This window comes from Callionymus lyra, chromosome 3, assembly GCF_982586985.1.
Source record: "Callionymus lyra chromosome 3, fCalLyr1.hap1.1, whole genome shotgun sequence".
Taxonomy (NCBI): domain Eukaryota; kingdom Metazoa; phylum Chordata; class Actinopteri; order Syngnathiformes; family Callionymidae; genus Callionymus; species Callionymus lyra.
The window spans coordinates 40,336,883-40,364,875 of NC_141820.1; the positions used below are offsets into that span (position 1 = coordinate 40,336,883).

The following is a 27,993-nucleotide window of genomic DNA, read 5'->3' on the forward strand; positions in this document are numbered from 1 at the left end:
AGCAACACAACAAATCGACATGTTGCAAACTTAAGTAAACATTTTTACAAGGTAAATACATTGTTTTTTCAGCTGCTAAATAAGCCTCAGTGTAAGAATAGCCAAACATGCTGATGCCCCAATCTGCAATCCAACAGAGCAACACCTCTTGCCCCTTACCAAAGAGAACTCTCACCTGTCAGTCATGGCAATCTGCTCCAACATGGCCGAACCTGTGTTCGCTTTCCAGTTCCCAGAGATGGAAGTTCTCCTGACAAATACAAGACAAGTACGAATAATCGTTTCTGAGGATTGATATGACAAGAACGCCACAGTTCACATGAGAAACTGCTCAGTGCAGCTTTAATCAAATTTACAATTTACAACATTTGGGATGTGTTCTTACATGTACGCCTTGTAGTTGTTCCCGATCTTCTGAATGCGAATGTCGTACTTGGACTGGACATAAGGCTCAGTGGTAGCGTAGGTGCCTGATAGCGCCACCACACTGGTGATGTCTTGAAAGTCCTGTTGGTTCTCCACTTTGATCTGTGCAAGTTAACGGTCACACAGAGAGAAACTCGTTACAAAAGACCTGCAGGAATGTTACACTTGCCTATGACGAAAGCTGCACGGCAGCAGACGTTTTCAAGCAGTGGCTTTGAAAGGCTATTTCTCTTGAGAATTACTTTACGACAAACAGATTACGCAATAAAGTAGAAACCTTCCCATCTCCAAACAGCAGGTTGTGAGAAATAGGATGTATGGCAGAATTTTTACTCATTCATTAAAAAATTAATAAAATAGTGCAGATCTTAAATATAAACATTAGTAAGTAAAGTCTGTAAAGAAGTTTAATTTGGAATAGACAAAATAAAACATAATGAATTATTTTGTTTACCAACTGTCAACTTATTTCACCTCAAACGTCAATGCTAGCAAGTCTATATTATCTCCTTTCTGACTAAAATGCAAGTACTACTGTCAGAGTGCTAGCACACTACTGGGTAAACTACTGTATATTGTCTTGGACATTTGGAATAAATTATCTTTCAATCCAAATGGGTCACACTCTATTTTGCATTACCTCCTAATGCTTGTGTGTGTGTCTTTTGGAAACTCTAGTTTCCTCCAATCATACAAAAACATTGAGAAGATATATAAAGACTGAATTGTCTGATGTTGTGTGTTTGCGAGATCAGTTGGATCTCAAATCATGCCCTAGAAACCTGGGATAGACTGAAAGTCTACAAGGCCTCAGGAGTATAATTATGCAACATAAGACACACATCTATAAAACCACATTTGTTCAAGTCAGCGGAACATTTGTACATGTGTGACACTATGATGTCACAATGATTCAACATACAGTTTTAATGTGTGTTTGTGTTTGCGACCTCATAAAGAAGCCTAATTGTTTTGATATAGGTTCCACTGAAAACTTCACTTGTGGTTTCGGAACATCATTTTACCACCTCGCTGACATCACGTACCCGCATTCGGCATTAAAGTTGGTTGGTGGTGGACCAAACTGAATTTACATTTAAATTACTTTTTGGAGGGTCGGCTCACTTTTATGTGTTTTTGGAATTTTCTTTGTTCCACCCTGTTAGTGGCTTTTAATTAGATTGAGCGAGTCGTAGCATCTTAATGAAATACTTAATTAAATCAGTGATTAACTGTTTGTATGTGTTGTCTTCATACTCACATTCTTTACTCATGCCAAACAACCTTTAGTTCTGTTTACACTTGATCAACAAACAAACAAAAACACACAGAAAATTCATCTGCACACAATGATCAACGATGTATAAAACTTAAACTCAAGTCAAGTATCAGGGTATAAACTCTGTGTGCCAACTGATCATTCCCAGACTGTTCCCAGACTGTCTTGACCGTGGCTTTCCTTGACTTTTCAAACTATTCCTGTAAGATCCATTTACCAATTAACTTCTAGTCAGAGACCAACATCTGGAAAATGTGAAACTCATGAGGCTCATTGATCGTAATTTTGACCTCAGAAGACCGTAGTAACCTAAAAATATTCTTTCTCAGCTGCTGCCACACGGTTCAACACATCTTTTAGTGCTGATCATCTTATTTCAAGACTTTGGATGTTATGTTTTCACATGAAAGTAAAGAACTACAGAGAGGAGCCTTGCGTATTAATAAGCCAAAGATAACCTTTTTATCGTGATATATTTGTTTCTTATGTTGGTGATTTTTTATTTAAGTAGCGTTTAATTTTTAGCAATTCTTTCCTGCATGCAACCTTTCAGTCAAGTTTGTTTTTTCGTCTTTTGTACTTTATAAGGTAATTTTTTATTAAGTATTTTTTACTTTTCTTTTTTAGTTATCATTATTTTACCAAGTACATTCATTAAAAATATGTTTATTTAATATGTCTGTTTGAAAAACCATTGTGTCTCTGGGTAAAGGTGAACGACCTTAACCACTGCATATGTATTTCTCAAAGCAGGGAGATTGTTCACCTACACCCAACACAAGCGCATTTGAGGTAACACAAATATTTAAAAAGGAAGAATATCTAATTCAATTCAATTCAATTTTATTTAAAGTGTCCTATCATAACATAGTTATCTGAAGGCACTTTACAGTTGAAGTAAGACTATAGTGGAGAAAGGAAAAAACAGATCCCAGCAATTTAACAATGAGTAAATGACATCGTGGCGTTGGTGAGGAAAAACTTCCTTTTAGAAGGAAGAAACCTCGAGCAGAACCAGACTCATTGTTGACGGCCTCCTGCTGTGACCGGCTGGGAGGAAGGATGGGGGGGGGGTAGACAGATGGACAGAGAAAAGAGTGAGGGAGGATACAGTGAGAGAAAAGAGGGGAGTATAGAAGAGTCCATGGAGGTGCTGGAGAGAACTCTGGATCCGATGACGTGGTGGAGATCCTGGATCAGCAGCAGCTCTGGAGGTGGAGCCCTGGGTGTAACTTTGTGTACGAGTCATAGTTTCTCCATTTGCAACCAATGAATGATGATTAATGAATTAACTATTTCATTTTTTTATGTCGCTGATGTCAATGTTAGCTAACAGCCTCATTAACAGAATCCATCAAATAAGATGAAACATCACACCTCCTACATAAATACATAACATTTTGTCACCAGCCAACATGACTGAGCAGCAGTACTGACTGCTCTCGCTAACACATTACAGGTTTCTGCCCAAGTTAAAAACGACCTTAATCCCACATGTATAGGACTCTGCCAGGCTCTCAAGGAGGCATATGGAAAAGTTCTATAGCATGTCTGGTTTTGACAGAGGACAGAAGAATATTAAAAACAAAAGTTTTTGACTCTATAGTACGTTGAGACTGAGACCAGACACCAACTTTATAGAGAGGTGAAGAAGAGAGTGCAGACAGGTTGGAAAGTGTGGAGGAGCATGACATCAGAGAAGCAGCTATAGTGACAGGGACGCTTTAAAGGAAAGTAAATATCTGCGGGAGTTTTGTTCACAGGCATGGACAGAAAGACAGGAAGCAGATTTAGGAGAGTCCGAGTTGAAGATACTGAGCTTTTCAATGGGAGTGACTAAATAGGACAAGATCGTAACAGAGTACAAGCTTACGTGGAGAGGCTTGAAGACAAAGTAAGTGTGGCTAGATGGCTCGGACACTTGGAGAGGAGGGAGAGAGGACTGACAACTTAAGAAAGGGAGAAGAAGATAATAAACAATGGTTGTGGAGAATGAAAAGAAGAAAGGAGTGTCTAGGGAAGATGATCAAGATGGAGGTTAAAGTGGGAGACGAACTAAAGGTCAAGTTAAATTATCTTGTTTTAATTTACCTTTCCCATCCCTGAGTGTGCGTGGCCCATCTTCACCACCGCGGGACAGGATGGCGTTTCAACCTGTCGATGAGAGAGAAGAAAATATTTTGGTGAAACACAGTAGGCCAGTGTCTCAAGTTTTGGTGTTGTTCAGAAGCTGAACAGAGATTGCATTTACAGACGAAGAAAACAATATCGATTAAATATCATGAAGTTCTGAAAGTGTCAGTAGAGGCCCTGCTGTGTTTCATCCCTAACCTTAAAGCAGCCAGAGCATGCAATGTGAAGTGAATCAGAAAAGTAGCTTTTGTGGTTGGTGGTTGTAATTTTATGAGCCTCCACCCTGTTAACACACTTGTCCTGCAAGCATCAGTGCGTCAAGCTTTCACACGTATCTGCCAGAGACCCACTAACAGCACTACGTGAATGTTTCGGGAAGGTCCGGACTGCAGCCACCCACTCTGTCTGGACATGTTCCTCCCAGTCATTCCAGTCAGAGTGGCGATGACGGCAGGAGTGGAGCACGTCGGGAGTAGACGACCACATCCTCCTAAAGAGGAGACGCCAGATCTTCCAGGGGCTTTCTCATCACAACCAAAAGAACATGCACCGTCACCTTCGCCTCTCACATGCTTTACCCACCATGATCCATTTGTTTAGGTCACATGTTGGCAAAACAGCTGCAGGTGACAGATATTGTTTACTTCCACTGTTAGCCTCAGTCTATTCTTTGTTTCATCTTTTTTTTAGCTTTACCGTCAGATCCTGCCTCCTCCCCTCAACCACCCCACACCGGCCCACTGTCCACACTGTTCCTACAAACCCAAATCCAGATTCTCTAATCCCAGGTAGAACACTTCGTCTAAAAATAAAACTTTTCCCTCTCTGACATTTAAGATCAAAATACTTGAACGGGACACTTTGTCTGACATCAACAGAAACCTGGGACTAGGCTGACTGCTAAAACTATCAGGTCTGTCCAACATTCCTCACCGTCTAAAAGGGAAAACTGATGTTTCATTCCCATTTTCCAAAGAGTTTCTCCTAAATGAGGTATCATGAAGGACTTGTGGATCCCCCGTCCTCTGACGGACGGAACATTAGATGTGTTCAGTCTGCTGATTTTGGTGAAAACAACCTCAGAGCCAAACGCGATTCTAGAAAGAGTCCTCAAAGCTGCCCTGAACCCTTTTCCATGAAAGTGCCTCACATAGGACTGTCATGGAGAATCCCTTTCAGCTATACTTCCCTTCATCAACACGACATTAAATGGCGGAAGTTGTGAACATGCAGCTTCATTACGGCCCGAGGACACAAAGCAGATGTGTTGCTTTAATTACCACAGTACCACCTTTGAAATGTTGACCAGTAATCTCTGATTGTGTGATTAATGTTAGAGAGAAACAGCAGTTTCCATAGATACTATATATCATGACCGAGCGTGTCTTGCTCCAGCTGTTCTACAACATCTTCTTTTTTGTGATGGTCATGTTTTTTTTTCCTTAGACTTTTAGATGCATTGAAGTTTTACTTTTCTTTACTGAAATATTTAGTTATCATAATTGTCATCAAATTGTTTATGGCTGTATTGTTTGTTTTTTTACCTTTCTTGAGTTAACTTTCAGCAGATGAAACAAACTTTTATTTGACTTTCACTGATGTGTCAACTCATCAGGTGAGAGACGCCAGACATCCTGGACGAGTCACAGTCAGTCATATGACCTATTTCCAATGCCATTCACACCTTTTGACAATTCAGGTGACAAAACATAACATGGTGTGCTTCATGCTCTTAAAAGCCTAAAGTTTATATATATACATACAGAACCTGCTTAAGCACAAAAAGTCCAACTTTACTTAAAGTAAAAACAAACCAAAAAATAAACATATAGTTCAAGTAACACCTTGAATTGACATTAATTTAGTTATACTAATTTATTTATACTATAATACTATTATAATATTGTAAATTAATTTTAAAGGTTACACTGCATCATAAAGTTACAGTATATATACATATATCTAAATAAAGGTTCTAAACCAGGCACAAATACATCACTAGTAATAATGCTTGGCGAGCAGTGATTAAATAAGAATAACTATGCAATCCTGCTGTGAGTGAAATCCTGCTGTCAGTGTGACTCAGATGTTGAGGTCAGTTCTAACACCCACGGTGAAAACAAATCAGTAATGCGACTTTTCCATTCAATTGAATTGACTTGTCATCTAGTGTTTAGGGGATTTCAATCATAAAAACAAACAAATGATGGTGCGGTTTGGATCCAAGTGACGTGGTAGTTTATCAGTCAGAAAATACATACAAATACATGGTTCATGTTCATCACACAGGAGTTTTTTGTCATAAGATGGACCTGGACACCTGACCAAGGTCACCCTTACCTCTTACCCCAGTTTGCTGGGATAGACTTCAGCCCCCCTGATACAAGAAGATAATAAGTTAAGGAAAATAAATGTTCTATAAACAAAGAAAGTCAACAATTCAACTTATTTTAATTCTTAATTAAATAAAAACGTAATTAAATAAATTAATGGTATATTAAAGACAAAGTGAGCTATAATAAAATGAGAAACTAATTATGTAAAACAACAAGTCCCTAGACTTAACCATGACTTAAGGTTAACTCCAGTCTCTGAGGAAAACTCCCACACTTGTACAATTGTACTCTCTGATGAATACTTTAAGAGCTTTAAGGTCACATGACTCCCTTTGATAGGCGTTTTCTTCTTAGCGCTGTTTAAACAAATCGACTGTCTCCGAAAAGATGACAAACTCTGTCAGGCCTGTCCTCACATTGTGATGCTACTTCTATATTTATCCTCGGGAGAACAACGTCAGCATCCTGTGGACCCTGCCGACCTCTGACCCTGCACTGACTCATAGCCTCTCTTCCTTAAATTAACTTTCCTTTCTCATCCACCCACACACACCTTCTCTCGGCAGCGGCTCCAGTTTCTCGGGAAAACACAAGCATTTTCATCTCGAAACAATTTATGGCGTTTACGTAGGGATTTAATGGAGAGACACTTTGATCCCATTGGAGAAAATAACAAGAGGAGGAACTCAGAGTAAACACCCTTCAGCTAAAGAGAATCAAGTACTGCTTTTTACGACCCTTGCCGTGGTCTATTTCGCAGTTTATAGTTTGGAGTAACAACATTGTACTTGTTATTGAATTACAAACCATTGATCTTCGAGGGAGTTCAGGAAATCTCCTGTCTGGTACTAGTTCCTAAAACAAGATCCAACCAGCACATAGAACCATCATCAGGTTTTTAAGATCATATCTAATCAGTAGTGGAACTTTAATCTTGGAGCTTCATAGTGAGGCTCCTGGAGATCCCTTTAATAATAACTGAGCTTTGAACCTCTAGTTCAAGGGTTTAAATCACAATCCATGTTCTCCTATCCTCTTGATCAAGCTGGTGCAGCTCGATTTCACTGCTACAGTCACTAACAGGCCGTCTTGAGTTCAGGTGTTGGCCATAGGTAAATGAAAAAACATGTATGACTTTAAATTTAAAACAATGAACTTATTTTGATTTGAATAAGAAAAACAAAAAAGTATGTGCATGTTTTCAAGGGATGGGTATGAAACATTGCACACAATTTTGCTTAAAAAATGATAACTTTGTCTGAAAACATTCCTTTAGCATATATTTAATAAATATTGAAAAAAAAAGAAAGTAAAATTTAAGTATATCTTACTACCTAACTGATCGACCATAGTATGTCAGGCTGAAGGACATAATGTCTGACACTGTGGTGTGCAGTACAGGAGCACCTCAGGGGACAGTACTGGCCCCACTACTTCTCACAATCTACACTTCTGAGTTCTGCTACAACCCCAGCTGAGTCTCATTCAGAGGTATGCTGAGAGGACTAGTACAGGAGTTACATACATGTCGTTATGGACTGCAGTAACAGGAACCACTTGCAGCTGAACACCTCAAAGACCAAGAAGCTGGTCTTAAGAAAGTCGAAGACAAACCCATGTCTAGTGTCCATCTGGAAATCTCCATATATATATATATATATATATATATATATATATATATATATATATACAAACAGTCAGTGGTTCTTTACTTGGTGTTCAATCATTCATTCTACATCTGGTTTTTATCCATGTCACAACATCCAGGTTCTAAAGCAAAAGATTATAGCACATACTGATGTATGACTCCTGACCTCAAGTCACCGCTGAAGGCACTGTATGTGCATTTTGTTGTCATCCTACCATTGAAAAAACATTGACTGACCATATTTTGGAAAAAGTTCAGGTATAGCACTTTCATGATACAACTTAAAAAATATTAGTGTTTTGCTTTAATAGTCGAAGGAACCGAACTTTATGAGATTATGAAAAAGTAAACACAACAATTCGGCATCAATTCAGTTGAAACTATTTGTTATGGTAAACAAATAATCTTATTTCAGCATCCACATAAGCATAAAGGAATTCCTCTCTTGTCTCTCATTGTCTCATGCCTTTGGCTTCAGCCGGTTCCAGATTGTCTCGAGTCGAAAACAAAGTAGTTATTTGTGGCATCTATGATACCGCTCATACACACTGTACAGTGTGTGGCTCTGCTGTGGTTGTGTTTGGTCCAGAATGATGGGAAGTTGCTGACCCTTATTGAATTATATAGCTGGGAGAAGAGAAGGCCACAGATCTGTCTAAATTGTCTGAACATGAATGTTAAACAATATAATGCCTTCATCTCAGTCGACCAGAAGACACTGAAACTTCACGATTTTCGACTATGATTAATAAATATTTTATGGAAAAGTGCTTAGGTGAAATGTACCATCTAGGACACTCAAATTGTGACGAAGTGGCTATTTGAGCTGAAATCTGTAATTGAAAAAGTTTGGTGCCAATAATATTCATCCATCACTTATGTGAGGTCAAGTCTTGAGGGCAGCTGTCAAAGGGAAAGAGAGGTTAAAGCCTCTTTACTTTAAGGATTACTTTATAATGTAAAAGAGAGGAAAAAAATACAACACAGTAGATAGATAGATAGATAGATAGATAGATAGATAGATAGATAGATAGATAGATAGATAGATAGATAGATAGATAGATAGATAGATAGATAGATAGATAGATAGATAGATAGATAGATAGATAGATAGATAGATAGATAGATAGATAGATAGATAGATAGATAGATAGATAGATAGATAGATAGATAGATAGATAGATAGATAGATAGATAGATAGATAGATAGATAGATAGATAGATAGATAGATAGATAGATAGATAGATAGATAGATAGATAGATAGATAGATAGATAGATAGATAGATAGATAGATAGATAGATAGATAGATAGATAGATAGATAGATAGATAGATAGATAGATAGATAGATAGATAGATAGATAGATAGATAGATAGATAGATAGATAGATAGATAGATAGATAGATAGATAGATAGATAGATAGATAGATAGATAGATAGATAGATAGATAGATAGATAGATAGATAGATAGATAGATAGATAGATAGATAGATAGATAGATAGATAGATAGATAGATAGATAGATAGATAGATAGATAGATAGATAGATAGATAGATAGATAGATAGATAGATAGATAGATAGATAGATAGATAGATAGATAGATAGATAGATAGATAGATAGATAGATAGATAGATAGATAGATAGATAGATAGATAGATAGATAGATAGATAGATAGATAGATAGATAGATAGATAGATAGATAGATAGATAGATAGATAGATAGATAGATAGATAGATAGATAGATAGATAGATAGATAGATAGATAGATAGATAGATAGATAGATAGATAGATAGATAGATAGATAGATAGATAGATAGATAGATAGATAGATAGATAGATAGATAGATAGATAGATAGATAGATAGATAGATAGATAGATAGATAGATAGATAGATAGATAGATAGATAGATAGATAGATAGATAGATAGATAGATAGATAGATAGATAGATAGATAGATAGATAGATAGATAGATAGATAGATAGATAGATAGATAGATAGATAGATAGATAGATAGATAGATAGATAGATAGATAGATAGATAGATAGATAGATAGATAGATAGATAGATAGATAGATAGATAGATAGATAGATAGATAGATAGATAGATAGATAGATAGATAGATAGATAGATAGATAGATAGATAGATAGATAGATAGATAGATAGATAGATAGATAGATAGATAGATAGATAGATAGATAGATAGATAGATAGATAGATAGATAGATAGATAGATAGATAGATGGATAGACTTTTGTTAGTTATCACCTCTGTGTCTTGACGCGATCAGTCACCAAAAACTCCTAAATCTCCTCCGACCCTGAAAACTGTGGTCACGTCTCCTTACAGCTAAGATTGACCTAGCCATGGCCCAGTTAGTGTGGGCTACTGAGCTGAACGCTGCGTCGCTCACTGCGCTTCCGTCAGTTCTATCTTTTCAACTTTTGCCTCTTCCTTTCTCTTCAGCGGCGGGACACCAGATGAATGGTATTTCCTGTGAGTCACTGTTCCGCTCTCTTTTGTCAGTGTCCAAATGCTCAGCCTTCGCAACACAATTCTGCCTGAAATAAAAGATTTTAACTGGTTCAGTAAAGAAAACGCACTTTTCTTTGCATCATCCTTCAGTCGGTCGACCCACTTCGACTTCTTATGAAAACTGTTGGAATAACAGACGACAAGCTGAGAGACCATTTTATCTTGTCCCATTTCTGATGTTAAACTAGGGCAGATTTTTTTTTTGCAATGTTGGGCTGTGAATGTGGATGATGCAACTAAAATATTAACAGGTTGACCTTCTTACTGATTTAAAAAAGACAAACTTGAAGAAAGTATTTTATTTGTAAGCCTTGCTCAGTTGTGAAACTGATAAAAAAAAAAAAATGATTGTGAATAATAGATTAAGATGGGGTTTTTTTTAACCTAAACTATAGACATTTCGTAAATACACCTTTTCCAATTTACTGACTCCTTTAAGAAACATCTTAAGACGTTTCTATTTGTTCAGGCTTTTCCTTGATTTTCTGGAACTCCTGTTGTGTTATCAGTTTTATCTTGATCTTTAAAATATATACTTTATTGAATGTTGTTTTGATTGTTTAAGCGCTTTGTGACCCTGGTCTAAAAAAGCACTATACAAATAAGAATTACTTACTTATTTACTTAGTCATTACGGTCCTAAGCAAAAGATAATAAATAAATATGAACTGAACCTAAATACTGATTTAAAAACAGCTTTATGATCATATATAATCCAGCAAGTTTGTGTAAACAATTTCCAAAAGGAGATCTCTAGCGGGATCAATAAAGTTTATCTATCTATCTTTCTCCACAGATGTACAGTATGTGTGGAATGCAGGCCTGGCTATCAAGTGGTGACATCACCGCTTCTGACCAATGACTCAGTTCCTTTGATCAACCTTTGACTTCCCGAGAAGTTCCCCCTGCCACATGTGTTGGTCCAGTTCCACCCGGCTTGCGTATCTGTTAGTTCAGGCGGCGGCTTGTTTGACAGGACAATATCACTGGCTAGCTGCAGGTTATTGTTGGTGTCGTCCAAACGGCTCGGGGCCGTCGGATGGTGTGGATGCTTTCCTAATCTGCTGTGACCACAGATATGTGGTTCCTGAACACACTAATGCTAATACACTGATTATTCTCTCAGAAGAGAGAATTTCAAGAATGTTGCAGAGCTTATGTTATCCATGTGACCTGAGATGAGACAACAAAAGCATCAACGTGATCCAGGATCTGATGAAGGTACTTTGCTTCTTACATAACAGCCTCCTCCCCTCCCTCACTCTCAGGTTGATAATGCTGACGGCACACTTGACTTTACTCCTATAAAAAAAGAGCTGAAGCTTTAATTGGCTAATTTGGGGGCTCATAATGTAATGTGTAATAGAGTCAGATGAATGGACAGTTAGTCAATAAGGTCCGTGAAACACACAAGCTCATCATGGGATAGATTTGTTTTTGATAGGTCTTAGCCACAATGACTTTCCAAAGAATGACGACAAACCTCACATGTACAACATGCTTCGCTTCAGGCCTGGACTTTTTTAATCAAGTTCTTTTTCAGAATCCTTATCATGTTACTGGCTTCACTGACCTTGATGCTAACCTTAATACACCAATGAGTGTATTTGCCTCCATGTTTTTGCTCTCTGATTTTAGTCTGAATCCTGACTATGAGCAAACGTCAAGGACAACGATAATGAAATTGGGTAGAGCATAAACTACCTCGCTGCTTCTCTTTTTTATTAAGCCCAGGGGTGTCAAACTAAATCATACAAGGGGCCTACATCTTTCTATTTACCAAAGTATCTAAAACAGGGAGTATCAAATTGCTTTCCCTCATTATTGGAAGTCAAGTTGTTTACATGAATAATCTATGTTCATTATCTTATCTTAAACACTGTTATCATTATAGGTCACGATGTGAAAATTATGAACGTACCCAGAATGATGTCTGACAGGCCCCAACAATGACTTGGAGGGTCGGATTTCAGTTTCTGAGTTTGACCCATGTGATTTAGCCAGATGAAAAATATGATGCTAAAGACTGTCTTTACAATATAATATGAATGTTAAATGATATTCTAGATTAGATTAGATAGACTTTATAAATCACCATTCCATTCCTGCGGGAAAAAGGTCACTATCAGCGCGGTTGCCGCACAGACGCTCCAGTGTATTGAAAAGGAGGAGGCAAAAATATTTTTCTAGGCTCTGTGTCATCTGAAAATAATGTATGGACTGCTGACATAAAAGTCATGGACAAAATGCTCGCATTCACGGGAGCAGATGTGACAGCTGTGTCGCAGGATGATTTAAAGGGTCTATTCCTGAGTGCAAAGCAACCAATCCTCCAGAAAAAATTGGAGCATGCCCTTGCTTGGGTTACCAGCCATTACTGCTCTTGGTCTAATCATATGAGTCAACATTACAACTATAGACACGCTCAAAGCATGCTGTCTGTGTGTGGACTTTACTGGCCTAAACGAGTATTTGTGCTATGAAAAGTACATTCTGCCATCTGTAGAGCAAAGTCTTGGGATGCTGGCTTGAGCAAAGGTTTTCAGAAAGCTCAATGCTAACATGGGATTGTGGCAGATTCCATTGACAAATGAATCCTCAAAATACACCACGTTCATAACACCCCTTGGGCGGTACAACTTTAATCGCATTCCCTTCGGCATTAACTCTGCACCAGAACACTTTCAGCAAATGATGGCCAAGGTAACTGAGGGTTAGAAGGTGTTGTTTGCCACATTGATGACCTGCCTGTGTGGGGCTTAGACCAAGAGGAGCATGACACCTGTCTCCATTCTGTTCTACAAAAAGTGTAAAAGGCAGGTATCACTCTGAATGTGGAAAAGTGTGAACTCTCCAAGAACAAGGTGGTTTTCTTAGGTCACATAATTTCTTCACCAGGAATCAGCCCTGACCCAAGTAAGACAGCTTCCATTACTGACATGATTGAGCCCAAGAATGTAAACGAGCTAAGGAGCCTTCTTGGAATGGTCAACCAGATGTCTCTCCTCCTGTACTGGCCAAGTATGATCCACGCATAGACACAAAAGTATCTGCGGATGCATCGTCCTAAGGGCTGGGAGGTGTGCTTCTTCAGAGATGGAAGGATGACTGGCAGCCGGTGTGCTAAGTGTCCAGATCACTCTCAGCAACGCTACACTCAGGTGGAAAAGGAGGCTTTAGCTCTAACATGGGCATGTGAGCGCTTTAGGGGAAGGGAAGCACTTCTGTCTAGAGACTGATCATAAACCCCTTCTATCTATACTTGGAGCACAAGCACTGGATTTACTGCCACCAAGAATACAATGCTTCAGGATGAGGCTTATACGCTACTGTTATTTAATAGGGCATTTGTCAGGGAAGTCACTGCACACAGCAGACGCACTACATGCGTCACGCGCACCAGGGAAAGCACTCATTGGTTCAGATGACAAAGAACTATTGGAAAGTACTAAAATATTTGTGGACTGAATCGTTAGGAACCTACCAGTCAGTCCATCATATGTGGAAAATCTGAAAGAGCAGCTAAAGGTGGACAGTGTTTGTTCACATGTGATAAAGCTTTGTACAGAGGGGTGGCCAATGCATGCTAGACAAGAACCAGTACTGAAGAACTACTGGCCAGAGAGAGCCACACTCACAGTGCACAATGGTTTATTGTTGAAAGATACTAGACTTGTATAATATCAACGAAGAGAAATGATGTGCTCGCAAAATTGCACGAAGGACACCAAGGTGTTGTAAAATGACAAAAACATACACACAAGTCTGTGTGGTGGCCAGGACTCAGCCAACAACTCTCGAAAGTTGTGTTAGAATGCAGGACATCTCTGCAAGAGAGACACAATCACTACGAGCCACTGTTTTACTCTGAATGTCCAGATCAACCATGGCAAAAGCTATGAGCAGATCTCATTCAACTAGGTAAAAAGATTTATCCGTTGTTGGTTGACTGTTTCTCCAGATACGTTGAGATTGCACTACTATCTTACACAAGATCGGCTGACCTTATCATACATTCAAAGTTGTTTGCTCACCATGGTATCCCTGAGGTCATGATGTCAGATATTCGAAGTTCAATGCAGTTGTGAACTTGTCAGCTCACAGTCGCGACTCACAAGTCTATTTCTACACATATTAAAAGATACGACAATTTACAATAATCAACAATGATTTAATCAGATTGGATGCATAAGAAGGTCATTTTTTTTTATATTTAAGGAGCCTTGTGGGTAACTCCGATGGCCCTCAAGGCTACCTGGTAGCAAACTGTTGTTGTCCTCTGCCCAAGTCTGTTTAATGAATAATATTTTCAATCACTGTACCATTATTGGATGAGATACTTTCATTTTCTTGCACCTATAACTTTTGATTTAGTTCGATTTCTTGTTTATTAGCATTGTGCCTTCGTTGAACCGTAAAAAAAAAATATTACACAAAGTTAATTTATCTTTCATTTCATTAGTGATTGTAATTTAGCTTTCACGTTAAAAGTAAAACTAAAATAATTAACAAGGCTTAACTACTTTTCTTACCTTTCTAATAATAATAAAGATTACACCATTGAATCGCTTAAAGTTGTGGGGGAAATGGTTTGTTTTACTTCAACAGAGTCGATCCATCATAACAACCTACTCCATGCTGAGTAACTTTCCATCTCCTCTGTTCCAATATTACCGTTCCAGTGGCATTCCACGACCAAAATAACGCAGTTATAGTAAAGTTCCAGTGCGTCATCCTCGTCTGCAGACAGCGGCGCTCGCCGATTGGTCGCCCCGCCCTGGAGCTGCGGCGGCAGCGGGAGGCGTCACCGTCTGCCAGTGGGACTATAAGAAGCTCCAGAGCTGCTCCCAGGCAGTCGCTACACACGCTCAGAACGCTTGGACTACTCGGAGCTCAAAAAGTTCGCAGCCATGAAGTCTATGACGCAGCACCTGATCTGCCTGCTGGTGGTCTACGGTAGCCTGCAGGTTCACCAGCTGACCGAGGGCTGCTCGTGCGCCCTGATGCACCCGCAAGACGCCTACTGCAACTCCGACATCGGTGAGTGTCACCCGGCATGCATCTCACCGCTAGAACACAAACATAGTCCCGCACACCAGCTGCGACCTTTCGTTTTCACTTGAAATGACGTTTTTAGGTGTGATCAGTTGTTTAAGAAAATGTAAAAAAAAACCACAATTCAGGACTAGTTTTACCAAGTTACAAAGGATGCTGTGTGCCAAAATAACCAACTGCTGAAATGAGTTGATCATGTCAGTTGAAAATAAAAAGTACAACGGCAATATTACCAGTAAGGAGGAACAAACCAGAAAAGACATCCCATAGTACTGGTTATGATGATGAGCATTATACAAAATCTCAAGACTATTCAAAGCTTGCTCCGGTTTTGCCATATTATTACTACATATTATATGCTTACAACAAGGATTACATTTAAATATATTTATATAATTTAAAACAATATACAGTATATAGAAAATACGTTTATCAAATACTATTTGTGTCACAATATTTATATTGACATAGTTTCATTTATTTGTATTCTTATTTTTACTTTGGCAAAAACCTATAAAATACATTTTGAACTTTTAGCAGTAATTATGCCCCTAAAACATTTTTTTCAAAGATTAACAATTGTGCAGATTTTAGACAATGATATCTCATTAACGTGTTCAATTTGACCTTTTCTTACCAACCAGTTGAATTTTCCAGTAACATTTGGATATTTTTATAAAAATATTGTCAAATCATTGCATGTCTGGGTTTGGTTCTGATCCAGGTTTGTATTACTTGTTGAACATGAGGATCCAGCTTAGTGACGGAACGCCATCCAGGCTGGCATGTGTTTTGAGAAAACACTTTTGGAATCCTAAGGATTACGAGTGGCCCGGTTGAGGAGGGTTTTTTTTTTTTGGGATGGGACAGGGGTGAGATGGTACGGCTTTATAGCTTTCTACAATTCTACAGCAGAATATCAGGAACGACTGACTCCGTCCAGATCGTCCTCCTGTCTTCTGCTCTTAACATCTCTGATTAACAAGACATAACTTTATCCTCCTTCAATGTATCTAAAATCTTTTAGTCTTGCAGCTTTGACTTAGTTTAATCTTGTGTTATCTTAAAGTGCAAATAATGATAAAGCTAAACTCTCTTGACTGACTCGCATGTTTCAAAAGCCTTCCTCTCCAAAATGCAGTATTTCACTCATTATGACAATGTTTTGAAGTTATTACTTCATAGAGTGAGTTTGATCAAACACACTTCTGTTGTGTAAATTCTTTTGTCTACTAGTTACTTGCAATAACTGTTGGGTTGGGCCAAAAAGTGATCGACAAAGCAACTTTCAGTGGGTCCCGGGCCTTATTCTGGGCAAAAGATAATGCTTTTATTCATATGAATTAAGTCAAATAGTACATTGTGTAATGTGTGACAATCAAATATCAGATTTTTCTCCGATATATATTTTATCTGGGTCACAGTTAGTCATGTAGGGATACTGATACTGAGCACTTTAGAACCACTGTGTTAGAAATATACCTTAGAGCAATACTCATTCAAAAACAATATAGCTATACTAAAATGTATCCAGGGGTTATTTGAGTTTATTTAGAAAGTGTGAAATTACTTTTGTGTTATTGATTTTTGTCGTCCATGTTCCACATGTGCCCAAATAAAAATGAAATCTAAAACTGATTAAGATTGTTGTTGTGTTGTCTGGTACGGTAACTTCTCTATGTGAATCTCTGTGATGTTGTTTCAGTGCAAAGCCAGATATGTGGAAAAGTATGTTTAAAAAAACAAAACAAAAACAACAACTGAAAACTCCAGCTTGATTTTTCGTGGCACACGCCTAATGACCTCCTTGGAGGGAAAGATGGTTGTGAGTGCATCATGTGATGCCACAGACAGCTCACGCTGTTAATACTAGCCACTGGAGAATCTGGGAATGACTTCAATAGAGACAGCGATCAGTTATGAGCCTCACAAATCCCCTTCCCAAGGTTAGTCTTAGCCGGAGGTTCGCTTTGCATACTTGTGGTCCCTCTTGACAGATGCAGGGAATCACCTCTGAAGTGACACCAAGTGTGAGGTCAGGACAGCGGTCAACTCTGGCAAGTTTCAGTCAAAAAAACATAGTGCGAGGTTAAAATGCTAATGTGGCGGGAGAGGAGCACCTTAATTCTCACTATTAACATCAAAGTGTGACAGGCATAAGTCTTTAAGAGCAATTTAAGAGCCGCACTTCAGTTCAAAGCCTTATGCTTCTTGTTTTCTTGGCCCCGACCCGTAATCACCTACAGGCACAGCACCGTAGGAATCCCAATTAGGCTGGGAATTGGGTTTTTCCACTTCCAACTACTCAAATTTTGTTTAAGATTGAATTGTGTTGTAGTGATGTGGGAAAAGGTAGCCAATCACATCCAAAAAAATGTTTTCTACTAATTACCATTTTTTTTATCTTTGTTTGTTTTATGTATGGATCGTTGTCGTTTCACTAGAAGATTTTGTTTATTGATTTTTGTATTAGGTAAATAATGAGTGCATTTGTCATTCTACAGATTCTTGTTCGTGTTTATTTATTTGTTTAGAATTATTATGCGGGTATTTAAGTCCGGGCTTGTTGTATTGTGCAAATATTTGAGTCATTGCTTAGTCATTTTTGTTTTAACATTGTTGTAAGTAAGTAATTATTATTTGTAAAGCAACTTTCAAATGCTTGTTTTTCACTGAAGCTTTTTTTTGACTTGACTTGCATACAGTTATTAGCATGTTACAGTGGAATTACTGTTGTGTAAAAGATATTCTTGTTTCTATTATTTAATTTATTTCTTGACTTTTTTATGAATTTCCTTGTAATTCAATGCGGTTCCCCCTGTAAGTGACCTGCTTTCCTCCTTGTCCACTGACCTGCAGCTATTAAGAGGCTAACGCTGGACGCAGCATTTACAGTAGGAAACAGGCACACGCCTCCACAAAGCTCTACTAAAGCGGGATTAGCGAGCGTCAGGAAATGTCACAGTGATTCTTTTTAGCAAACCTTTAAACACTTGTGATAAAAGCTTGTGGGGATTATGTGTTTGTGGAATCCAAAAATGAGATTAAACATTGGCCATGTAATTGTGCCTTCAGAAATATCTGTAATAGTCAGAATGCTTAACAGGTGGCAGATTATAGTCAAGCACTGAATACTGTAATTAGAAGTATTACGCAAGCCAGATATCTCGGAAATTCCCCAAAGTGACTTAAAATACGACAAGATGTCAACGGTTCTGGATTCCAAACGAGCCTGAGATGCTTATCCCCTGAGTTGGGCGTATCAGATCTCCATTCCATCCCTCCCCTCTCTGCTGACTGCAGAGCCGCCAGGGAGTTTAGCTGTTTTAAACAGCAGGCCGGGAGAGAATCTCTGGGCTGTGCCACTGCTATCGAGCAAAACACATGGTTTGACAATGATTCTGCGTATGACGACAGAGATGATGAAATCATCAGATAATGATAATTTGTTCTAGGGTTCACTAAGCTAAAATATAAACGATTATCATATTGAATTAATCATGCCAGTAGCTCTGATCATTTACAAGAGATACACTCCTTTGAAGGCTTTATTAGGTCTTCTTCTCTAACAGCATTAACTTAATCTTTACAGTTCAAAACTGTATAAGAAAGTAATCAACCAATAATAACCAATGTTTTGGTTTGGTACTTATGCTAATATGGCTTTTTTAAGACTAGAGATTGATACAAAAATAAATTATTCTTAACGATGTTCTCAGTCCTCCCAGTAAAACTTGAAATTCCCCCTTCTGGATTTCACTACCTACAATCATGTTTATTTATTTGAAATGTGACACTTGATTTTGAGAATTTATCTTCCTCCCACTTGACTTTGTACCCCCGCCTGCCTTCTAAATCCTTTGTCACTCTTCCCGCGCCTTCCTGACATTCTCCCCTCGCCTCTCCATCTGACACGATGAGACAACAACTCAAAAAGGAGTAGGCTTATCCTCCTTTTTACCATGTTACGTAGGCCGACATAAACGTTGGACTAAATTAAACACTCGCCTTGAGGTTAAAGCGTAATCCTCCGCTTGGGGATGCTAAGTGAAAGATATTTAATTTTGTCAGTTTTTGTGAAGGAGAAGCCTCCCACTCTCAGCGTCTCTGAAGAGAAGGGCTCATGGCGTGTCACTGCTCCTCGTGTTTGCTGAAGTTTAAGGGAGCCAGGAGTCGTGATGAAAAGTTACACACTCATTTGATGAGGTGGGTGTTAGTGCAGACATCAGGTGCCTTACCTAAATAAACACTTCCTTATTTGTGATGGGGAGTCATATTACCTCGACTATCATGTAATCATGGTTGCAGGACTTTTTCACGTCTCAGAATTGATAAAAGACCTAAGATAATAACTTAAAGATTCAACAGTTTTCCCCTTGTTGTCAAACGTTTGCCAACACTGTTGATTATGAATCAGCACATCTAAAGCTCATGGATCCGTTTGTGGCTCTCACGAAAGAGTACAAACGAGAGAACTCTGGTGAATGTGTGTCTTGAGCTAAGTGAGATAATTTAAATAAAAACGGGTCAAACAAACAATCCTGATGTCGACTGTGTGACGACACTAGCTGTCTCGACTACATGGCAGTCTCTTGTCCGTGAGAGGTTGACGGAACAGCTGAAGTCCTTCATACATTCCTCTGGATGATGATGGCACCACCACCGGTCCATTAGTGGCTCCCTTCCAACAAGAGGGTTCCTATCTACAGACACTTGAGACGAAGGGTCCGACCCGAGGTCGTTTAAACACTGGCATGCATTTCCCTGCAGTAGTCTGAGGTCAGGCAGAAGCAAAATAAAACTCTGGTGTGAAAACCCTAAGCGCTGCAGTCGGATGCTTCAGTCAGGGTTTCACTTCAACAAGCTTGTTCAGGTGACAAAGCTGCCTATGTTAGATAGATGGACTTTATTAATCTATCTTGAGATCTCCTTCAGTAAATTGGGTTTCCAGTTCACAGCATACAATAGATTAAGTCTGCAGGAACACAGAAAAGGAGCCTGAGTAAGCGTTTGAAAGTATTTTAAAGTGTCTTAAGTCATATTACAAAGTATACTGTATAATCTTTTTTGGTCAAATGTTTTATCCGTTTACATTTTGTATCTCTATTAGGTATTCTCTTTGGTTCAGGTCATATCAAAAATAATTTACTTTACTTTTGGTAACCGTAGAATTGTATTCTACTTGTAAAGAACTCAAATCTTCAAATGTAAAGTTCAAACAAAATGTTAAATAAATGAAAAGCAGCTCCAAGTCTGGGTGGCCTGTTGCTGCAATGTATTGTGTTAACATGGAATTGAGTCAGCTGGACAGGCATGCCGACAGAAAGCCTCTCGCGCTTCATTTCTCAAAGAGCTACTCCCATATTTCGCTCTCTCCTTCTTTTTTGGAGCGTGGGATGCATGTTGAGAAGGAAATTCTAATTTTTGCAGATAAAAAACGCGCACTGGTTCCTTCCCACTCCAAGTTATCAGAAAATAAACTTAAAAAAAAAGATTGAAAGAAAATCCCTCACCTGTGTTAACATGGGGGTCCCACACTCGGATAAAATCTATTTGCAGCCCTCTCCTAATATAGAGGCAAGATAAACTTCCTGCTGAACAAAAATATCTATGAACAATCACTAGCTCAATTTAACCCACAGTGCAATACTTTCTCTCTCTCTTTCTTTCATATATATGCTGTACATTTGTCTATTTTAACGTATTTCAATTTTTTTAATACACTGTATCGGCCGAGCATTATATTTATATTGTGGTTAAGTTGTTATCTTCTTAAAACAGAGCATGCACAAAGATCAACTGTCTATGTTTGTGCACAAATGGCAAATAAAGAACCCTGACCATGAAGTATAACTGTGTTCTTGCTCTAAAAAAAAGAAAAGTATAAAATTGGATAAAGGGATTAGCTGTGGTGCTAACCCGGTCCCCAAAATATAGTTTATCACATGGTTCATACAAGCAGCCCACAGAACAAAGCTTCCTGGTGTAATCTAAAATGATCTGTCTCTCTTTTGGCAGTGATTCGAGCTAAAGTCGTGGCTAAGAAGATGCTAAGTGATGGACCCTTTGGAACAATGCGCTACACAGTCAAGCAAATGAAGGTGAGAAGATGCTGTAACATTGAGTTAATATAAGCAACAATCAGACTATACTTCATATGTGACACTAATCAGCCATCACCGCGCATCAATCACGGAAGTTGCCACCTCAAAGGGACTCATTATATATTAAAAAAAAAGCAGGTGGCCGTAGGATGAGGGAAGACCATTATTAGTATCCTAGTGTAGTCCACTCTTTTAAGCCTTGTTCACCAAGATTTCAGGCAGGGGAGAATAGTAACTTCAAAACATCGTCATGATGAGTAAGACTTCAACATTGAAACATGTAAGTCAGTCACGAATGTTGGGTTTTTGCATAAGTTGCCCACAGGTTTTAAAGCCCTTTTTTTGACAGCTTTGTTAACCCAGAATACTTAGTCAGCTTCCCACCCCATTGGAAAAACCAGATGATCGTGGGAATGAGACGCTGATCTTTAAAAAAACTTTTTTTTAAACCTCTAGAAACAAATAAAACAAGAAACAAACCTAGTTTCTGCAATAAACAGCCTTAAATCAGTTGTATCCGTAAATGTCTGTCACAGCTATGTTTGACAAATGCTGGTAATATTAAGAAAAGCACTTATGTAGGTGGTGATAAACAGCGGGGGACTTGGCTTAACAGAGTGTGTACTGTGGGAAGTTTCTTTTAAAGACTGTCAGCTATTTCCCCCTCCTGTCAATAATCACACAGAAGCAGTCTGACGGAAGACACAGCCGGAGCGGTGAAGTCCATGGACCACCTCTGTTTACTTAATAACTCTAGGGTCACTGGAAAACATTCTGGGGCACTTTACTTTCACTCTTTCTTACGTAAGGCTGCACATTTCTGACAGATGCTGGCATGGCTATGTTTTAAAACAGAAGCTGGTGCAAGAGGATTTTGGAGACTTACAAGCATGACATCTTAACCTCACACTTTGCTTGGAGTGTACAGGTTTGTCTACCCTGCCACATTAGCCTCCTGTTTAGGAATTCAAGCACAAGTGGCCTGTTAAAGGAAAATAACCAGGAATTGGCATCACACCGATCATGTGACCATGTGACACCTTTGCTGTTAAATTTTTAAAATTAGTCGGTATTTGGCAAGGCTGGTGTCGAACATTCGGCATGTATCTTTACAGCTATTGCTAACATATTCTCACAACCTCAAGAGGGCGATGTAAACACTGGACATTTTTGTGGGAACAGGTGCAATGATCTCTTCATTTAGAAATGTTCAGATCTGACACGAGGGTTACAATCGTTCAAGAGCATTATCGTAATCTATTATCGTCCAATTAAATATCATTTGGATACCACTTTTGTGGGCGAGTAGGGAACACTCATCCAACCGTGCCTTTAGCATAGAACCAGAGGTTGCCATTAGGGTTTCAAGAGAGTTGACCTAACCGGCGCTGTTTTTCACTAGCTTATGGAGGTGCATTACTGAGCTGAATGGAGACAACTGTGGGTTTTGCAGTGACCTTGCCATCAAAGTCGGAGGCCATTACATGGTGTAATTTCGTTATCTATGATTTAGTTAAGGGCAGAGCCTAATGCTTCTCCTCCCACGAGACATTATTTAAGGAATGTCATCTGATAACACCAGTATTTTGTTTTCACTCTCAATTATTTATTGGAGTATGCAGTGCCGTGCCAAGTCAAAGGCACATTCCTTGCCCGTCTAAACTTTGTTTATTTTTTGTCTTGCAGATGTACAAGGGATTCGACAAAGTCCAGCATGTGCAGCACATTTACACAGACGCCTCAGAGGGTTTGTGTGGCGTCAAGTTTGACATCAACAAATACCAGTACCTGATCACAGGTGAGCGGATGTTTGTACTTGATTGTTTGAGCGCACTTACCAGTTGCTTCGAGGATTTTACAAAGCAGTGAAAACAACATAATCTTTATAGTTTATAGTTGCAGAACAAAAAAAAGGAAGCGAGTGGTCTTTTCAAACAGAGACATTTTAACGAGGTGGTGTTTCCTTGTGGACACTGCAGTTTGTTGGCGTTCACAACTGTTTTGTATCCGCTTTATCCTGCTACTGCTAGTGAACGAGCTGCCGTTGTGAGGCAACACTGGCTCTGGGTCAGGGTGACATCATTGCCACTTGCAGGACGTCTATGATGACAAGCGCATTTTCTTTACACATAGCAGCAAAACATGTCCCTCTGGCCTCCATGCAGCGTGCTCTCTATGGTTTAAGAGGTTGTCACACTTGAGAAGAGTTACAGTTACATAAGTGTAGGAAGGCTAGTTTCTTATGGTTTAAATCAGCTCTGGGTAGTTTTGCGTACCTTAATATTTTGTACTAAAATAACTTGTGATGGCAGATCAACTTAAAACTAGTTGAATTACTCATATTACAGTACAAAAACAAAGTTAAAGTTATGTTATTGACAAAGCCGTCATAACGCATATCATATTTCATTATCTACAATCTTATTCATTATCATTGATGATGACACTGACGGTGTAGCATCACATCCTAGTTGGCGATTGTGACCTGTCTCCAGCAAATGTAGTAAGTCAGTAAGTAATAGTTATTTGTAAAGCGCTTTTCTAGACCAGGGTCATAAAGAGCTTGGAAAACCAAAAGCAATACACAGTTCAAAATGCATACAGATGTAAAAACTCTAAAGGGCTAATTAAATATAAGACAGGCACATGAGTCCGAGAAAATTAGAAAAAGCCTGCACAAATTAAAAGGTCTTAAGATGTTTCTTGAAGGAGTCAGTAGATTCCATTAAATGCAGAGGGAGAGGAAGATCCTTCCAAAGCTTAGGAGCAACAGCCTGGATTTCTCTCCTCTGGTCCTGAACCGTGTGCGAGGCTCCTCACTGATGTAAAGAGGAGCCTGACCATGAATAACTCTGAAAGTAAGAACCAGAATTTTGAAAGCAACTGGCAGCTAATGCAAAGTTTTAAGGATCTTGGAAATATGAGTTCTTCTACTAGAGCAGGTCAGAATTCTAGTATCAACTGCAGGCGAGACCTCTATTTTTTGTTTGGACAGAAAAATAAACTGTTACAATAGTCTATACAAGAATTGACAAACGCATGGATTATAAGATCCAGATCTCGTTGTGACGCCACCCTTTAAGTGTAGAGATTTTTCTCAGTTGAAGGAAACAGACATGCACTGACATTTGTGGTGTTCAGAAATAGGGGTGTTGGCTTAAATATGAACACGCTGTAGGATATTTTCTTTCCATCCGTAAATAAAGCTAGGGTGCTGTTTACAGTAGACCGTGTTACATGACAGGATTATGCAATTAGGAGTCAAGATTACTGGCTCTTGTTACTGAGCTTTCAAATGTATAACGGGTATGACGAGGATAGAAGAAAAAACTACATCACTTTACCCTTCAGCCATGTTTGCTAATCTGAATTGCCATAAAATTGTTATTTAAATATGATTAAAAATTCAGTATTTTACCATGTCATTAAGTTTTAATTCCACTTATCATGATAACATCACTATATTTGCTGTGAGGACATTTATACAAAGCTGATCGAGTTTGTAACATCCTTGACCCACCTTTTAAAGAAATATTTGGCTCTCTTAGCACTAAACCTTAGGTAGCATTTTGCTAGTAGAGCATTTTACTTGAGCTATTGCTAAAATTTAGTATAAAATGATATTTTGCACTTGTAACTATCATGAGTTATACATACTGTAATTGTTTTTACTCTTAGAAAGCATTAGCATGTGTACATATCACTATGTTCTGATCAAACTATTTATTTTTTTTAGGACGCGTGTATGATGGCAAGGTCTACACTGGACTCTGCAACTTCAACGAACGATGGGAGCGACTCTCGCTGGCCCAGAAGAAGGGCATCAACCACAGGTACCAGCTGGGCTGTTACTGCAGGGTAAGTTTTTACTTTCAAGCTAAAAAAGTGTAAGTCTTATCGGTGTTCACTAAAAGAGGAATCAATGCAGAAAAGGCTAGAATGTCAGCTTGTTGACAGAGAAGTGTGATGACAACTCGTCTATCGTCCTCTCTTGATAGCCTCCAGGTCATCGCAGGACAAAATCTCTAGCTCAGAGAAAAATCCTATTTTGAGAGGCATGGCAATAAACTCCCTGACATTCTTTGGAGTACATGGAAAGTATTTCAATCAGTGTGCCCATGTTTACAAGGCCTGGTTTACCCGCACTGATCGATAGTGCTTCTCCCCAGAGGGAGTTTGTGATGATGCCGGCTCGCTCTGGAACAACTAGGTCTCTCTGCTAATCTGCTTATGCTGATAGGTGCCAATGGTGTTAGCAGATGTCTGGAACTGTGCTGGACAGTAAGACGACTATGAAGCGGGTCAGCAGCTGCCACAGCATGTCGAAACTTGTAGAAACGGGAAATAAAGAAGTTGATTGATTCCAATGCTGTAAGCAACTTGCAAGCTTTTAGTCCATTTCGTAATGCATTTCTAGCTCTTTTATGATGCATGTCCTTTTGTTAGCTCTTTGATAGTGGAACCACATTAATTTTGTCATCCCAAACCCTGGCACTTTTAGTTGACTGTATGGCATGTATAACTCAGTTTTAGCATGTTTACCATTTATCTTAGATACTCGGATTGCGTTTCTCTCCTTATCCACAATATATTACGTGTTTTTTAACAGCCAAGATTTGTAACAGGAATCTGGAAGTGAGGCTTCATTGACTTAAATATAGAATTTACCATCAGTATCTAAGAATGTTGTTTTGTGTATCAACAGATTAAGCCCTGCCACTACCTGCCTTGCTTTGTGACCTCAAAGAACGAGTGCTTATGGACAGACATGCTGTCCCATTTCGGCTACCCCGGGTACCAGTCCCGGCACTATGCTTGTATTCAGCAGAAAGAGGGCTACTGCAGCTGGTACCGGGGAATGACCTCCCGTGACAAAACCACCATCAACACCACAGACCCCTGAGCCTGCCTTCACCATTTGTCTTCACCCCCAGATCCTTGCAACTTATCGACTTTAGAGTATGGCAGGACTCTATAAGCTCAACTGCCTGGGGGTTTGCCCCTTGTCCCCGGGGCAAATGTGCCTGTTCATAGCACTTCAGAGAGAATTATTTTTCGGTGTAAATGCACACTTTTTTCAAACTGATCAGAACTTGGCTTCAGTCAACAATTACGAAAAAAAAATCAACAACAATGTTTATACTGTATTTATGGAAATAAGAGCAAAAAGAAAGAGAGGTCTTTGTATTTGAGGTTATGTAAAACATAAGCTATTGAAGAGTTGCAGCTCTTTGATATTTATCTGTTGTTAGCTTTTGATGTGCTGTATATTTAAAAATGACTTTTTATTGTGAACCATAACATGCCAAATCTACTTTCCGGTTAGTTATTGCAGTACTTTTTAGTTTGTCTGAGAAAAGGCAGATATATTTTTCATGTAAATCTTTTTATTATACAAATATGTGTCATGGACATATTGGTGTGTGTATATATATATATATATAGTATTTTTTCTTAACTGAACTATCCTCTTCTTTAATCTTCCATCCATTCCAACAGAGATTCACCTCATACAAAGTCAAGTCAAAGTCATCATGGTCTTAAATCTTGATAAACAGAACTATTTGTTCAGTTCAGAGTAATTTAAATAAAAAAAATTCTCAAATGTTTTCATAAGTCTGTGATCTTCAACTGTGTTGGATGTGTAATGTGCAGGGGGCATATACACTTACATTAGGTAAACATTAAAAATAAATCTTTGAGAAACCATCAGCATTCAAGTAACCATAACCATGTTGGGAAAACGAAACTAGGCAAGGGAAAACTGAGCTTTACAAAGCTTCTTCAGAAAGTGTTCCAAAACTATTAGCAATTGTTTTGTGACAGAATTGATTTTTCAAACAAGTTCAACAGTCGTAAATATTTTTTTAAGATGTCTCAAACTGTAAGGAGATTGATATGTGATTTAAGTGGTGCAAAACTTATAATATTTATTAAAGTGAAACTTTATATACACCAGCGAATAAATGGTTTTTAACACAATTCTTGTCAAAATTGGAGAAACATTTCGTGACAGTTTCTGACTTGAATAAGGTTTGTGCAAGAAAATGTCTTTAAACCGATCAAAACAGATGAACGCCCACGAAAACAGAATATAGGTTGAAAAGGCTCAAGATATTTAACTTTAACTGTTATTCAAATAACATTTAGGTTATTCATCTGGTTTGGTGAATCAGGTGTTAATGACTGGAGTTTATGCTCTTTTTCTCCACCTGGTGTTTGTGTGTCACTATTTATGTCGTTCATATTTGTGTATATGTACTGTTGCACCTCCTGGTTCAAAAGAAAAAAACAAATAAAATCCAATTTTGGAGTGATTCCTGAAGTGTGTATGGGCAGGGGTTTGTCTACATGTAGATGTTTGGTTCCTGTGTTTTGTATTTTTATAATAAAGATTTAATGAAAAACTACAAACTGATGTTTTCTTGGAAACTATGGCCTGGTGCTCTGTGCTGGTAAGGTACT

At 38.5% G+C, this 27,993-nt stretch overlaps 2 protein-coding genes across 2 annotated transcripts in view; one reads left to right on the plus strand and one right to left on the minus strand.

The window, feature by feature from the left end:
* The window catches only part of syn3 (synapsin III), a 61,834-nt gene that overhangs the window by 8,898 nt on the left and 24,943 nt on the right, over window positions 1–27,993 (minus strand). Inside the window, exons 7-9 of the mRNA XM_087787988.1 lie at window positions 3,797–3,859; window positions 386–528; window positions 176–250 (exon numbers count right to left, since the gene is read on the minus strand). Of these exons, the coding sequence (XP_087644114.1) occupies window positions 176–250; window positions 386–528; window positions 3,797–3,859 (281 nt within the window). The remainder of the gene's footprint in view (window positions 1–175; window positions 251–385; window positions 529–3,796; window positions 3,860–27,993) is intronic.
* Window positions 15,239–27,930, plus strand: LOC148084984 (metalloproteinase inhibitor 3). Its single transcript, XM_087787984.1, has 5 exons — window positions 15,239–15,409; window positions 21,443–21,525; window positions 23,215–23,326; window positions 25,265–25,386; window positions 26,234–27,930. Exons 1-5 carry the CDS (start codon window positions 15,280–15,282, stop codon window positions 26,429–26,431), a joined length of 645 nt encoding a protein of 214 aa, XP_087644110.1. The 5' UTR covers window positions 15,239–15,279; the 3' UTR covers window positions 26,432–27,930.

Coding starts and splice junctions, on each gene's coding strand:
- LOC148084984 (XM_087787984.1), top strand. CDS start 15,280: ATGAAGTCTATGACGCAGCACCTGATCTGCCTGCTGGTGGTCTACGGT. Junction 21,526..23,214: donor ACACAGTCAAGCAAATGAAG/GTGAGAAGATGC, acceptor TTTGTCTTGCAG/ATGTACAAGGGATTCGACAA. Junction 25,387..26,233: donor AGCTGGGCTGTTACTGCAGG/GTAAGTTTTTAC, acceptor GTGTATCAACAG/ATTAAGCCCTGCCACTACCT.